Source organism: Myotis brandtii, unplaced genomic scaffold (assembly GCF_000412655.1).
Source record: "Myotis brandtii unplaced genomic scaffold, ASM41265v1 scaffold131, whole genome shotgun sequence".
NCBI lineage: Eukaryota > Metazoa > Chordata > Mammalia > Chiroptera > Vespertilionidae > Myotis > Myotis brandtii.
The window spans coordinates 3520529-3534980 of record NW_005354632.1 but is presented as its reverse complement, the minus strand read 5'-3'; the positions used below and the strand labels follow the sequence as shown (position 1 = coordinate 3534980).

At 46.7% G+C, this 14452-nt stretch overlaps 2 protein-coding genes across 4 annotated transcripts in view; one reads left to right on the top strand and one right to left on the bottom strand.

Moving 5' to 3' along the window:
* DDX20 (DEAD (Asp-Glu-Ala-Asp) box polypeptide 20) overlaps positions 1-3867 on the top strand; it is a 16467-nt gene extending 12600 nt beyond the window's left edge. The window contains exon 10 of the mRNA XM_014534600.1: positions 2099-3867. Coding sequence (XP_014390086.1) covers positions 2099-3252 — 1154 coding nt within the window. The 3' untranslated portion in view covers positions 3253-3867. The remainder of the gene's footprint in view (positions 1-2098) is intronic.
* Positions 3868-8439: 4572 nt separating this feature from the next.
* The window catches only part of KCND3 (potassium channel, voltage gated Shal related subfamily D, member 3), a 197134-nt gene continuing 191121 nt past the window's right edge, over positions 8440-14452 (bottom strand). For all 3 annotated transcript variants that reach the window (XM_005860005.2, XM_005860006.2, XM_005860004.2), the window contains 2 exons: positions 13901-14148; positions 8440-13216 (listed from right to left, as the gene is read on the bottom strand). In XM_005860005.2, coding sequence (XP_005860067.1) covers positions 13015-13216; positions 13901-14148 — 450 coding nt within the window. In that variant the 3' untranslated portion in view covers positions 8440-13014. The remainder of the gene's footprint in view (positions 13217-13900; positions 14149-14452) is intronic.

Genomic DNA, 14452 nt, shown 5'->3' with positions numbered 1-14452 from the left:
AGTGCACAAATTTTTGTGCACCGGGCCTCTAGTTGTTTTATAAAAGGGGAATATTTTACCGCATATCGCTGTGAAGGCAATTCTTGCCATGTTCTCTTTTGTCACCATGGGGAAGGAACAGTATCTTTTAAACACTGTTTTGAAATTTTTGAAGTGTTTTCTTTTGATTTTAGTGAATCATTTCTCAAGCTGCTCTTTTTAAGTGCCATCTTAGAAAGTGTGTGTCTGAAACTATTAATGACCTCTTGAAAACAAAAACCCTAAGAACTCTTATGTGGAAATATAGTTTATTTGCTGTGGTAGTTTAGTATGCTTGTTAGTGTATATAATCAGTCTACATATGTGTGTATATACACATCCATAACTGTATACTTATATATAGTATATTGCGTGACCTAGAATATGGGATATGTAGTTACTAGTGGCCTGGTGCACAGATTTGTGCACATTGAAAGGAAATTAATTAGAAGAAATATTTTTTTTTTTTAAATATATTTTATTGATTTTTTACAGAGAGGAAGGGAGAGAGATAGAGAGCTAGAAACATCAATGAGAGAGAAACATCGATCAGCTGCCTTCTGCACATCTCCCACTGGGGATGTGCCCGCAACCCAGGTACATGCCCTTGACCGGGATCGAACCCGGGACCCCTCAGTCCGCAGGCTGATGCTCTATCCACTGAGCCAAACCGGTTTCGGCAGAAGAAATATTTTAATATCACTATTTGCCCTTTCTCGATAATAGAAGTGTCAAAGATGAAAGAAAATTAGAAAATGTATATGAAAATAATATGTAAATTGATTAATAAACAGTAACATGATATAACAAAGACATGATATGAAAACAAAAACATGATATAAAAACAACATTGATAAAAACAATGACTGATAAATTGATTAAACTTATTCAAATATCTCCCCGTATATCACATTAAAAGTAAAAACACTTTCAGAATGCTTGACTAATTTCCCTTGTGATGAAGTATTTACAGCTTTAACTTTAATGTCACACGCTCTTCAAACTTGAAAGAAAGTAACGTATAACTGACCATGTCCGAAAACTGGTTCAAGTAGGAATATTCCTACTCTGTCTAGATTGGCATCAGTGAGAGCTTTATATGTATTGCTCGTGTGCAAGTCAATGTTTATTTTTAAATTGCCAGTGCGCGTCATATGTACCAGTTGGTTGGATGGACGGTTGGTCACTTAGCCTTTTATATATATAGATTATAGATTGAATAATCCTGACAATGAAAATTTTACCAATTTATGCTTAACTCCTTTAGTGATTTTTTACAAAGCTAAATTAGTCACAGGTCTGTGGATTCTAATAATTCTGACTTTGTAATAAGTCATTTTGTAAATTTTTTTTTTACAGATTTCTTTACGCTAAGCCAGCAATTTTCAACCTTTTCCATTTAATTGCACACATAAATTAATCATTAAAATTCTGTGGCACACCAAAAAATATAGTTTTTGCTGATCTGACAAAAAATATAACTTTAATTTTGATTTATTCATGTTGGATGGCTATTGTTGTGTTGGCTGCTGTCATAGTTTTACTTGAAAATCTAGGAAAAGAGGTCAGAGCGCCTGACCAAACAGTCAGGTATTGCATGTTTTAAAAATTCTTATTGCACACCTCTTGAAAATTGCTGCTCTAAGCTTATGTCCTTATGTACAAAACTAGAGGCCCGGTACACAAATTCATGCATGGGTGGGGTCTGGCCAGCCTGCCCCGATGGGGGCTGATTGGGGGCAGGGCCGGCCGGGGCGGGAGGAGGGGCCACGGGAGGGCTCCAGGGCGTGTCTGGCCATCTTGCTCAGTCCTGATCGGCCAGAGCCCAGCAGCAAGCTAACCTACTGCTGAGGTCGGGCCGATCAAAGCATCTGCCCCCTGGTTGTCAGTGCATGTCATAGTGAGTGGTTGAGTGGTTTTAGCATATCATTAGCATATTATGCTTTGATTGGTTGAATGGACGATCGGGTACTTAGCATATTAGGCTTTTATTGTATAGGATACTTGTTTTATGAAACCATTCAGAAAATGCTGGTCTAGAGCAGCTGGAGAATGTTAATATGTTATTCCTTTTTTGTAGATCCCATTCCTCCTGGTCTGATGGAAGAATGTTTGGATTGGGATGTGGAGGTTAAAGCTGCTGTGCACACAAATGGCTTAGCAAGTGTACCCAGCCAGCCCCTAAGAAAGCAAATGCAGAAAATAGAGAGAACCTCTCAAACTCAGAAAGCTCATGGTAACCACATGGCTTCTTGTAGAAATACTTCTGTATCTACACTGTCAGTCAAATCCAAAAACACCACCAAACAGAAGCTCCCTGTGAAAAGCCACTCGGAGTGTGGAATCCTTGAAAAAGCAGAATCGCCCAAAGCCCCGGGCCGGGCCGTGCAGTCGGAGGAGCAAGAGCAGCATTCTGCCGAGACCCCTGCAGAAAGCGCCCACAGTCAGCACCAGGCCAGAGCAGACTCCCCTGTGTCGCTCCCACAGATTCCTTGTCTGTCTTCCTTTAAAACCCATCCGCCGTGCGCTTTGACTTTTGCAGAATTGTCAGAGGATTATGAGCACTATATCAAGGAGGGGCTGGAGAGGCCTGTGGAGATCATCAGGCACTACACGGGTCCTGGGGATCGGGCTGGGAACCCTCACAATGGTTTTGTGAGGAACGGAATTGCTGAAGAGAGAGTGCGGGTGTTGGCAAGTAGTAGTCAGTCTGGAGACTCTGAGAGCGACAGTGATTCTTACAGCTCAAGGACTTCGTCCCAGAGCAGAGGAAATAAGTCACATGTGGAAGGCTCTTCTGACATGCAGCTGAAGGACTTGGCATCGACCCCTGTGGCTGGCCATACCTCTTTGGAACAACCTCTGAATGGAAATGACACCCCGAATCTGGTAGAGTGTCAGGAATCACCTGAAACCCAGACAAAGGCAAGGCATAAAGAGGGGGCTAGCCAGAGCGCTAAGCAGAGCCGCAGGAACCCTCGGCGCTCCTGTCGGCCGCAGACAGAGCCCCAGGAAGATGAGTGGTCTGACCGCCAGAGGGACACCCAGGCGGGTCTTTCGGGTACCTACCAGGACTACGAGGAGTACTGGAGAGCTTACTACAGGGCCTGGCACGAGTACTATTCTGCTGCTTCACAGTCCTACTACTGGAATGCTCAGAGGCATCCAGGGTGGATGGCGGCCTATCACATGAATACCATTTACCTACAGGAAATGATGCGAGGCAGCCAGTGATGACGGCCATACCTCAGACCACCCGAAGCATCAACAAGTGATACCTTTGAGTAGCCGTCCTCTGTGACCTATAGTAGCGTGGCCTATTGTGGCATTTTTGAGGAGCTTGAAAAGTCTTAAGGCTTTCTGCTGGGATACCTTCATTTTTCAGATTGTTTGACCTACTAGGTATATTATCTTATTTTAAGAAATTTAATGGGCCGTATTCTTGAAATATTTGGGGACAAAGAGCTAAAAGGTCCCAGGTGCCATTTTCTATAAGCCATTCCAAAAAGAAACATTTGAAAAGACTGCTATACCACTGCTTACTTAAGAAAATAAAAAGTTGAGGTTTGAAAACGGTCAGTTTATGCTGCGGAGTTCTTTACAAAAGGCTTGGGCTGCACTTGCATAGAGGTATGTACGTTCTTATAGAAATTTGTAAGTGATAGGTCAGAAAATCCCCTTTCTTTTAGGTTTAGGCAGGAAGGAGTAAACATTGCTTCCGACTTTCCCAATAGTACTTGATTTGATGCTCTTTGCTTCCAGTAAACTTATTTGTGACAGTAAAAATACAAACTTAGCCGACTTTGTTGACATCTTGTTCATCTGTTGAATATCTTGTTTCTAAGATTATGAACGCTGCCCACTTCTTCACATTGCATTCAACAGCTGAGCACATCAGGAAGAGGAGCAGCTTTTCATCTTGGTTAGTTTTTAAAAAAATATATTTTATTGATTTTTTACAGAGAGGAAGGGAGAGGGAGAGGAATGGAGAGTTAGAAACATCGATTCAGCCACCTCCTGCACACTCCCTACTGGGGATGTTCCCGCAACCAAGGTACATGCCCTTGACTGGAATCGAACCTGGGACCCTTCAGTCTGCAGGCCGACACTCTATCTACGGAGCCAAACCGGTTAGGGCTCATCTTGGTTACTTTTTGCATTTTTTATGCATCTGATGAAAGCTATGTCCCAGGAAATGTCTCATCTGTAAACCAGAATTGGATGTGTAATTCCAAGGGGTTCCGAGACCCTCTGAGCCCATGAGGAGCCGAGGTTAAGAACGGCCTTATGCTGGGGGCTACGGGGAGGTCCTCACTCTTCGTGTGAAGTATCTGGTGGAGGCTGGAACTCCTTCTGTTCAAACTCTTCCCGTGTGTCCTTGTCTTGTGTATTCTAGAGCTTCCCTCCAGTTTTTACCTAATCCTAGGGTCTAAGGGAAGTCATTTTTCTGCGATATACATCTATAAATTATGATTTAGAAAAATGAAAGTTATTCTTTCATTTCTTCTCTATGGCAGTCCTATCATGGAGCACATTTGGCTCCCAGGCCTTTTCTGTGAGCTGTATTTGTGGTGAGAGAATCCCTCCTGGATAGCGATACGTATTTATTTAGTTTTGAAAAGGAAGGAAAGCTCTCTGTTCCTGTGTCCGTACGTGGCTAGGCAGCATAATCATTTCCCACAGGGCTGTGAGCACAGCCGAGGCCATTGGCATTTACCTTCCAGCACTCACATAGCACCATCCCAAAGTTCTGTTTAACTTGGATTCCTGTCGCTTGGGATGGCCAGTGGTAGGGTTTGCTTATATGTATCAGGTATCGCCAGATTAGAGTGAATGAATTAACACTAAATAGCAAATTCATAATTAGGACCAGTATGTCAATAGAGACTAATTACTCATTTAAATAAAAGTCTGTCATTGTTATATAATTGAACATACCTCTCTTTTTCTATCCTTTCCCCCTCAATGTAGCCAATTGCGCAGTTTGTCATTGCTAGGGGATTTTAAATAGGGCACCGCTGCATCTTAATTAGAAATGAGGTTACCCATTAGTCTCAGAATTAATTGGATTCTCTTTTAAGGTTTGTTGTATTTTGTGTTTGTCTTTTTATATATATATATATATAAATAAAAAACTAGAGGCCCAGTGCACGAATTTCATGCACTGTGGGTGTCGGGGGGGCGCGGGTGTGGAGGGGAGGTCCCTCAGCCCGGCCTGCATCCTCTCGCAGTCCGGGAGCCCTCGGGGGATGTCCATCAGTCGTACAGCCTTAGCGCTGCCGTGGAGGTGGTGGGAGCGCACTGACCACCCGGGGATAGCTCCTGCGTTGGGCGTCTGTCCCCCTGGTGGTCAGTGCGCATCATAGTGACCAGTCGTTCTGCCGTTCGGTTGATTTGCGTATTAGCCTTTTATTATATAGGATAAGCTGGAGGTGAGCATATGCATAACAAGAAAATTTTACTAATTGTTTCATTTTCCATTGGGTTTGCTAGGAAAATTTTAGCTGAAGCCTTCCTGAATAAGGGATGCAGTTGTGGCTGTGGAAAGAATCTGTGTGTGTGGAAAAGACTGTTGGCAGTTATCAGTCTAGGTCAGTGGTCAGCAAACTGCGTCTCGCGAGCCACATACGGCTCTTTGGCCCCTTGAGTGTGGCTCTTCACAAAATACCACATGCGGGTGCGCACGTACAGTGCGATTGAAACTTTGTGGCCCATGCGCAGAAGTCAGTATTTTGTGGAAGAACCACACTCAAGGGGCCAAAGAGCCACATGTGGCTCGCAAGCCGCAGTTTGCCGACCACTGGTCTAGGTGCATGTCCCTGTAATCTGTTTTAGGTGAATTCACTTGAGAATGCTTTGTGTGAAGAGCATTGTGCTACCTACCTTTTTACCTTATGCCAGTCATTTAAACATCTCAGGTTCCAGAGTTCTCATAAGTAAAATGAGGAAGCTGGACTAGAAGACTTTTAGGGCCCCTTCCAGTTCTAAGATCTAATTACTATATTACTAATAAGAGAAAATACTTTCTGGCTAGGGAAAAGAATTATTTTGTGACTAGAGAGTCTTTATAAATGCAGGTATGACTAGAGAGTCTTTATAAATGCAGGTAATTTGTGTGAATGGGTTAAATGTCTGACGACAGCTTTTCAAGTTGGGCTTAATCTAATTTAAGTTAGGCTGGTGGTGGTAACATAGAGAAATCTTTGGGCAACCTGCTTTGGATAATTCTGACTTAGAATATAAATTATGAGTTGGGGTAATTTTAAAGCAATATTTTTTAAAGTAGCTTGAGTAAAATTTACTAATCTTTTAAAAACGTGGTTTAAAGGTAAGCTTCAGCCTTCAAATACTAAAGATAATTGAAGGAGGAGTTAGGGTACTTGTGGATCAACTCGTATGAGAAAAGGGAGTAGTTTGAAGTTTTAGGGTTTTTTCTTCCCCTAAATGTAAATAAACCTGTTAATCTTAAAAAATAAAATTATATTTGTGATAGTCACGGCTGATACTGGAACTCCATCACAAGGTGATTCTCTTTTTTTAAAGTATGTTTTTGATTTTTTTTAGAGAGAGGAAGGGAGAGGGAGAGTCCGAGAAACATGAATTGGCTGTCTCCTGCACACCCCCTATTGGGGACCAAGCCTGCAACTTGGGCATGTGCCCTGGCTGGGAATTGAACCTACGACCTCTTGGTGCCAGGTTAATGCTCCAACCAACCGAGCCACACCCTCCAGGGCACAGGGTGATTCTCTTGTCTTGGCAAAGTGTTTATTATTTGGGGCCTCTGTGAACAAGTGTGTGTGTCCCAGTTAACACTGCTTTTTAATGAAAAGAGCACATGTTGCTCAAAGCACATCTGGTTTCCAGTTACTTTGTCTACAGATCATTTGAGTTATGGGTCTGTAGTGACACCTAGTGGGTGATAAGGATATGAGCATCTGTGATTGAAATGAATTTCACAGCCTAGGGCTTTCGGCATCATGCATTTGCCCTAATGTTCCTTTTCTGTTAATTTTCTTTGGGATGTGGTTGTTGTGGGGAAATTAAAAGGATTCCCATAGTTGTTGCCACATCATGGTGACATGAAAATGCCTGTTGCTCTCACTACCTGAATCAGAATTATTAAGGTTACAGCAGATCTTCAAGATACTTCATCCAACTCCCCCATGTTTAAGATGAGGAAGCAGACTGAGGCCAAGAGAAAAGTGACTGACATGGAGTCATGTAAGTAAGTGATGGAACCTAAACTCCAGCTCTGTTATCTGGTTCCCAAGCCTTTTTTTTTTTTTAATAAAATATATTTTATTGTTTTTTTACAGAGAGGGAAGGAGAGTTAGAAACATCAATGAGAGAGAAACATCGACTAGCTGCCTCCTGCACACCTCCCACTGGGGATGTGCCTGCAACCAAAGTACATGCTCTTGACTGGAATCGAACCTGGGACCCTTCAGTCCGCAGGCCAATGCTCTATCCACTGAGCCAAACTGGTTTGGCTGGTTCCCAGGCTTTTTGCTGTACTCTATACAGCCCTTAAGTTTGAGCTTTTTTATTTTTATTTTTTAATATAATTTTATTGATTTCAGAGAGAAAGGAAGAGGGAGAAAGAGATAGAAACATCCATGATGAGAGAGAATCATGGACCAGCTGCCTCCTGCAAGTCCCCCACTGGGGATCGAGCCCACAACCCGGGCATGTGCCCTTGACCAGAATCGAACCTGGGACCTTTCAGTTCTCAGGCCGACGCTCTATCCACTGAGCCAAACCGGCCAGGGCAAGTTTGAGCTTTTTTAGTTTGAGCCGTTGGCTTAAATAGATCAGGGGTGGGGAACCTTTTTTCTGCTGAGGGCCATTTGGATATTTATAACATCATTCGTGGGCCATATAAAATTATGAACTTAAAAATTAACCTGCTATATTTGGTCAAACATTTAATTAACTCGTCCCTAATCCCTTGGCAGGGCCAGACCTAATGATTTCACATGCCTTATATGGCCCAGAGGCCGGATGTTCCCCACCTCTGCCTTAGATGAAGGAGTATATAGTCAGTGTATTCTTAGAACCAGTAGAATTTCTCTCAATAATACAGGGCTGGGCCTCAAAGCAGAGCTGTTGACAAATCAATCAAATGCTTTTCCTGTTGGCGAACATCTGTGATGAAAGATGCAAGCAGGTGAGAACTGCCATGGGCGTCGGAGGAGGTGCTCGAGTTGAGGCGGGGCGGGGAGGGAAGATTGGACTAGGCTTTTAAGCACCTTTCTGAGACTCTGACTTAAAATTGTTTCCCCCTGATTACAGTTGTCAGACAATATTATAGTAGTTTCATGTGCTGTGACTTTTCTCTAGCGAGGTTGAAAGTATCCCTTTGTTTAGATTACCCTTTTTTCTAGTGTATAGCAGGAGAATTGGTATTAAAATAAACAATCATTTTAGGGTTTGTGGCACATAGTTTAATCCAGATTGGATACATCCGGTACAGCAGTGGCACGTGACTCAATACTGTAAATGATACACGTTGTAACATACGCACTACAGTTTCAAAAGAAGACGACAGGAAACTCAGTATTTTTTTCTCTTTTTTTCCATAGAAAGTTTTCACATGTTTATCTTCCTGCAGTTTTGTACAGTAGTTTTTCTTTGCCATTGTGATGTTGGTAAGCAAAGCCCATTTATTATACGAAAATAGAAAAGAACACACTTGATATTTTTCACGATAACATTAATGGGGGCGGGGGGAGTGACTGCTAAGGAAAACATTACATTGGAATGTCTGGTTATCAAAAATATACCATCCCTCCCACCTCCCAGGTTTGTAAAATAGTCTGTTGGTCCAAGGAGCCCCAGGACTTGAGTCAGTGCCCTGCCCTGGTTGGAGTGACATCATCCAGTGTAGTTAAGTAACCTGCTAAGACAAATGTCATCCCACACATGATGAGAAGAACATAGAACATTCTAAATAGAAAACAAGACTGAAAAGGAACCCCTTTAGCTGTTTCTTTTGCTGATAACCACTTTCTGTTCATTCGAATGATGCTTTTCATGATGCTGTTTGGGCTCCGAGGGTAACAATTTCTCCTTCATCCAGTCGTTTTAAAGCTTCGCCTTAGTAATCTAAGATCCCAGCACTGAGTTTTCTGCCTTGCAGTTAGTTACCTGGTAGTTGCAGTAAGGGTGTCTGGACCACTGGAATTCATTCATAACCCCAAGGTCTAAGTTTAGTTCAATTTCAGTGATTACCTGTGCAGGTTGTTTTTTTTAAAAAAGGAACAAAATCCAGGTACATGTTTTAATGGACACTTCCCCTGCTTGTATTCTAGTAAGTGACATGATCCTGAACTATGGGAATCCTAGTTTGAAAACTGGGTAAAGTCCTCAGCATGTCCACAAGTTGACTTTTTGTTAGTATAGATGAGCACAAACTGTCCACTTTACATTCTGTTCAGGTTCTTTTTCTTAATTTCACTTTCTACTTGCTGGTCTTATACTCCTGTGTGATTGTAGACAGTTGTGTTCAACTGTCATTGAGCATGTCTGGCCTTGTGAACAGGATTCTATGCAATTAGTCCTGAGCTCAACATTAGTTATGAAAATAGGGGGCGAAAGAGGACTCGTCCAGAGTTTGCTTTGGGGGGGAGGGGGGGGGTCCTGGCTCAGCGTGGTTCTGAATGGAATGTCTGCTCACGTTTAATCACCACCCTTGACATCCAGGTGCTAAAAATATAAGCAAGCCTCCAAGTAATGCAACGTGACGTGGAGGACAGAGCCCTGGCTTCAATCACAGTTGTGCTGTGTGAATGCGGAGGTCACTCAGCTTCTTCCTGCCCATCCAGGATTTAGTGCCTGACCTACTACACCAGAGGTCGCAGTTGGGACCAGAGGACCCCGCAGGTAGGCGTTGAAACGTCCACGCCCGCTCTGCACTGGGAAGAGAGCATTTGACAAACACCTGGCTGTTCACTTGTGCACCTGCTTCTCAGAGTCGACTGTCCAGGCCAGCTCTGCCCAGGGAGTGGTGGTGTCCAGGGGCTGGTTTGTGGTAGCAGAGTCCATGCAGTGCTGCCATCTGCATAAGATCAGGCCTGTAGTTACAGCATTATCCTCTGATGGCTCTTCTCTGAGGCATCACTGCTCTGCCAGGCAGTGGGGAAAAGCACTGGACGGACAGCCGAGGGACTTGTGCTCTGGTCCCAGCTCTGACATTAAATGACTGTATGACCTGGAGCAAGTCATTTAATTCCCCTGGAAAGCTTCAGCTTTCTCTAACCTATAGAAGAGTCTTTAGCCTCCTCTAGTTCTGATAGACTCTCAATACTTTATTTCCTAGGTTTCCATGCATCTGAATGTGGCCTATTCATTGGTTTCTTTTTAACCCTCTTGAATGCTGAGTGGTTCGGGGGACCTTCTACTATGCTGAAGTGGTTGATGAGCTATGAAAGCTCAAGGTCGTTGCACCAGAAAGCCATTGCGCGGAAGACCCTGGCATCTGGTTCTTCGGTCACAGGCCAGTGAGCGAGACCGACGAGGCCGCTCAGCACACTGGCCTCCTGTTTCCGTCCAGACGCAGCAGCGCGGTCTGGCTGGACTCAGTGTAAGAGTAGATGAGCCACTGTCCTCGGTTGGATGGCGTCTTCCTTTGGACCAGAGGCAAGTGGGTCTTCTCCTGGCTAAGGCCACCCTGCCGGGCAGGGGCAAAGGGAGAGTCTAACTTGCCATTTCTCCTAGGAACTGGCGGAGTGTGGGGCTTGGAAATGAAACTGGAGGAATACAAACATTGAGTTCATTAGGGTCAAAAAACGGGAAATTATCTGGGATATGATGATTAAAATTGGCTCGTTAATTTTGTGGGGACACTGTGTGCTCCCGATGCAGGATGGGACATCCTGGGTTGGGTGAGTCATTGCTCTGGCCCTGGGAGGACCTTTCTTACACACCGGCAGTGTGACTGTGTAAGCAACAGTGTTCTTATTTGCGTCTTGATCCCGTATCCCACTCAGTTCCCAGGATGTAAACTTGGATATCTAGACATTCCTAACTCTGTTCCATTGTCCATTCTTTCAAAAGAAAACTTCCTTTTCTGGTCCTCTGCCTGCTCTCTGAACGGAGTCCAGCCAGGTCCTCTGCCTGCCCTCGGGTGTGTGAAGTGATGGGGTTTGCGTACTTATTCGAAGGTGTGTTCCGGTTGGGTGTGTACACGAATTCCTGTTGTAAAGCTTTTCTGCCTACTTGCACCATAAGCTCAGAGGGCCAGGACCACCCATTCTCGTGTTAGGGGGAAATCCTTGGGGCCAGAGAAAGGCCTCAGTCCGTGGTCGATGAGGTTAGCAAAGGAGATAAAGGTGGAAGGCTCCCTCTCCTCTGCCCACCTTCCAGTTAGGGGCCACCTCCTAGCCCTGTCTTCCCTGCTGTACAGGGTCACTAGAGCAGGGTTCACAGGGAAGCCCACCCAAGGTGTTCTCAGGCTCCTGGCCGGTGAAACGCACCTACATGGCCGTGGCGGGCAGATTCCTGGCCTAGTTACACAGCTAATCACTCAGCTGGAGAATGGCCACGGAGCTCCTGAGAGCGGCTGTACCTCAGCGCGCAGGCTAGAGGGCTGCAGTAGGGCCGCTGGGGGTCGGGGTCTGCTGTAAGCAGTGGAAGTGGAGAGGACTGCAGAGCCACCAGAACAGAAGCGCCCAGGTTCCCAGGAATAATCTTCACCCCCTCACCTGCACGAGGGCACCATCTCGCCCCCACTCTGGGGGTCTCCAGGGACATTAGGCCTGAAGACTTCAGAACTCAGGACACCTTTCAGACCAGGTAAGGATCATCGAGAATCTCTTGCTTTTGCACGTTGGTGCAGCCTGTGGTCCTTGCACCGCCGCCCTCTGCAGGGAAGTGGCCTCTGGGCGTAGCTGTGGGTGGGCTTGATGGTGGGAGCCATGGGCGGCGGCGAGCCCTGGCTCTTCTGTCCTCTCCACTGGCATGCACCATGCGCCGGTTGATTCCGTTTTCGATATCCCAGTGTGATAGATCCGGTCATTCTCCTTCTAAGCCAGACATGGAAACGAACACCCGGGGTTCCACCTCCAGGGGAGCACTGGGTTCTTGCAGGGCGCTTCCCTCCTCCCTCTTCCCCAGCTGCATCCACATGCACCACTTCCAGGCACTCAGCTGCAGGTGCCTGCGTGGGGAAGCTTCCCTGGCATGTCTCGGGGCCACCAGGGTACATGTAGACACAGACGCTGGACAACGGACAAACAGCCAGGGGTGAAGCAGAGAGAGACGGAGACAAAGGGGACGGACAGACAGGGGACATGTTGCTGTGTGGTCATGGCAGCTCTGCAGGTTGGCAGGGCAATGGGGGCTCTGCTGACCTCACCCACCTGGGGGGATGGAGAGATAACTCAGCAGTAACTGGCTGCTTAGCCTAAAAGCTTTTGCTATAAAAGGAGGAAAAAACACACACACACAAAACCAAACCTCACAAAATGCGTTGTTTTGGTTCAAAGGTACTGGGTCCATGGAGAAAAACGGTGCACAAAAATCCGTTGGTGTTTTTGTTTTCCACCTTTTCCCCTGAATAAATATTATCCATTAAGAGCCTTGAAAAGGTGCTTAGATACACAGTGTTATATTTTCTTCCTGTTTTGCATGTGTCAATTGGGCCTCTGTGCTGCTCTCGGTCTCCTGTTTTCCTCACTGGGGTCTCCAGAAGCAATTGCTATTTGGTCTGAGGCTCCCCCTCCAGTCCCTGTCCTGGCATGCAGCAGCCTCTGCCCCCACATCCCATCCCCTACCCTCCTCCCTTCCTCTGGCCCCTGGGAGGCAGGACCACAGGGCTGTGTCCACACCTGTGAACCTTGGGGCCCCTCTGCTGCTCTTGTTCCTCCCCGGCATGAGTTTCAGTGCTGGGGAGGGGGCAGTGGGGCAGGGAGAAGGGGACGGGGTGGTCCAGTGGCCATCCACCAACATGCCAGCCGCCTCACTCCCACTGCCCACATGGCCCTGTGTCCAGTGGTTTTACAAGGCGGAGACCTTGACGATGTTGCTGGCTATGGCAGGAATGTTCGTGTTGGGGCCTGGGCTGGCAGGGGGTGGCCGGCTCTCCCCCTCGGGGGTTAGCGCTGGGGGTGTGGGGATGCTGATGATGGCTGTGGTTATCTGGGATGTTTTGCAGTTTGGTCTCAGTCCGTCGTCTGCTTTCAGATTAAGGCTGGAGCGACTGGGATAAAAATAAAAGAGTGAGTTGAGGATGGTGGCTCTTGCTAGTGTCCCAAAGCTTCCTTGCCCCCCCCACCCCCCCACCCCCCCAACCTCTCTAGCTCATGGAAACTAGGAGCTTCCTTGCCCCCCCCCCCCCCCCCCCCCCCCAACCTCTCTAGCTCATGGAAACTAGGAGGAGCCTTCAGCCTGCCTCCGTCTCTGCTTTGGACATCAGCCCTAATTACTCATTCTCATTGTTAGGCCTCAACTACCAACAACTGCGAAGTCCTGGATATTAGGCTTTGGACTCAAAGGACATGTCTTCCCTCTGGTGGGTGGTTTGCCTATCGTTCGTGGCATTCGACTACTGCTTTCCCGGAATTCCTTGCAGTTCACTGGAGGGGGACAGATATATGCAGAGAAAGGAGGGAAAGGCAGTCTGAGATTCAAAACCAGCCTGGGATAAGCTGTGTTGGACATAATTGTGAGCATTATTTTCTTGGTCCATTCTTTGCACTGGGATAGGTCATTTGTGGATTTTGGGGGGAGTTTTTTTTCTGGTATCTAACCACACATTGGGCCTAAGTCTGCTACAGTATCCCCCAAAGAGCCTTTGGGTTAACTTGTCAGGACAACAAGAAGGGGGAGGGGCATCAGATGAGGGGGCAGAGGGCTAGGGGTGCTCCTGAGGCTGAAGGCCCACCTGGTGGTGAGGGAGGGCTGCTCACTGCCCTGGATGTGGATGGTGCTGAGCTCTTGCATGCTGCGCAGGCGGGTGGCCGGCAGGTTGGAGTTGGGCAGGTGTGTGGTCTTCTTACTGCGACGGGAGCAGCAGGTGGTCGTGAGGCCCTGGTGGCTGGACAGCGAGGGGCTTCTCGTGGACGGGTAGTTCTGCATCGAGCTCTCCAGGCAGTTCTGCTCATACATCTGCTCGTCTATGAACTCGTGGTTCTGTGGGAAGCAGGAGGAGGAGGGAGATGAGCCCCCAGACTTGGGATGGCTGCCTGTCTCTGTTCCGGGCCTGGAGAGAAGGCCTCCCAGCGGCCTGGGGCACAGACAGGCATCAAAGGAAGAGGACAGTTCTATGGGCAGCCCTGGCGTCAGGTTGAAGGGTGGGGACTGTAGTTAAGTCATGGTGAGGTGTACTCGGCGCTGATGGGTGCAGGGCACGGGGGGCTTTAGTGGCATCGTCAGAGCTGGAAGCAGAGATGGGACTTACTCTACCGGCTCCACACAGGACTCCGGGCCTCAGGGA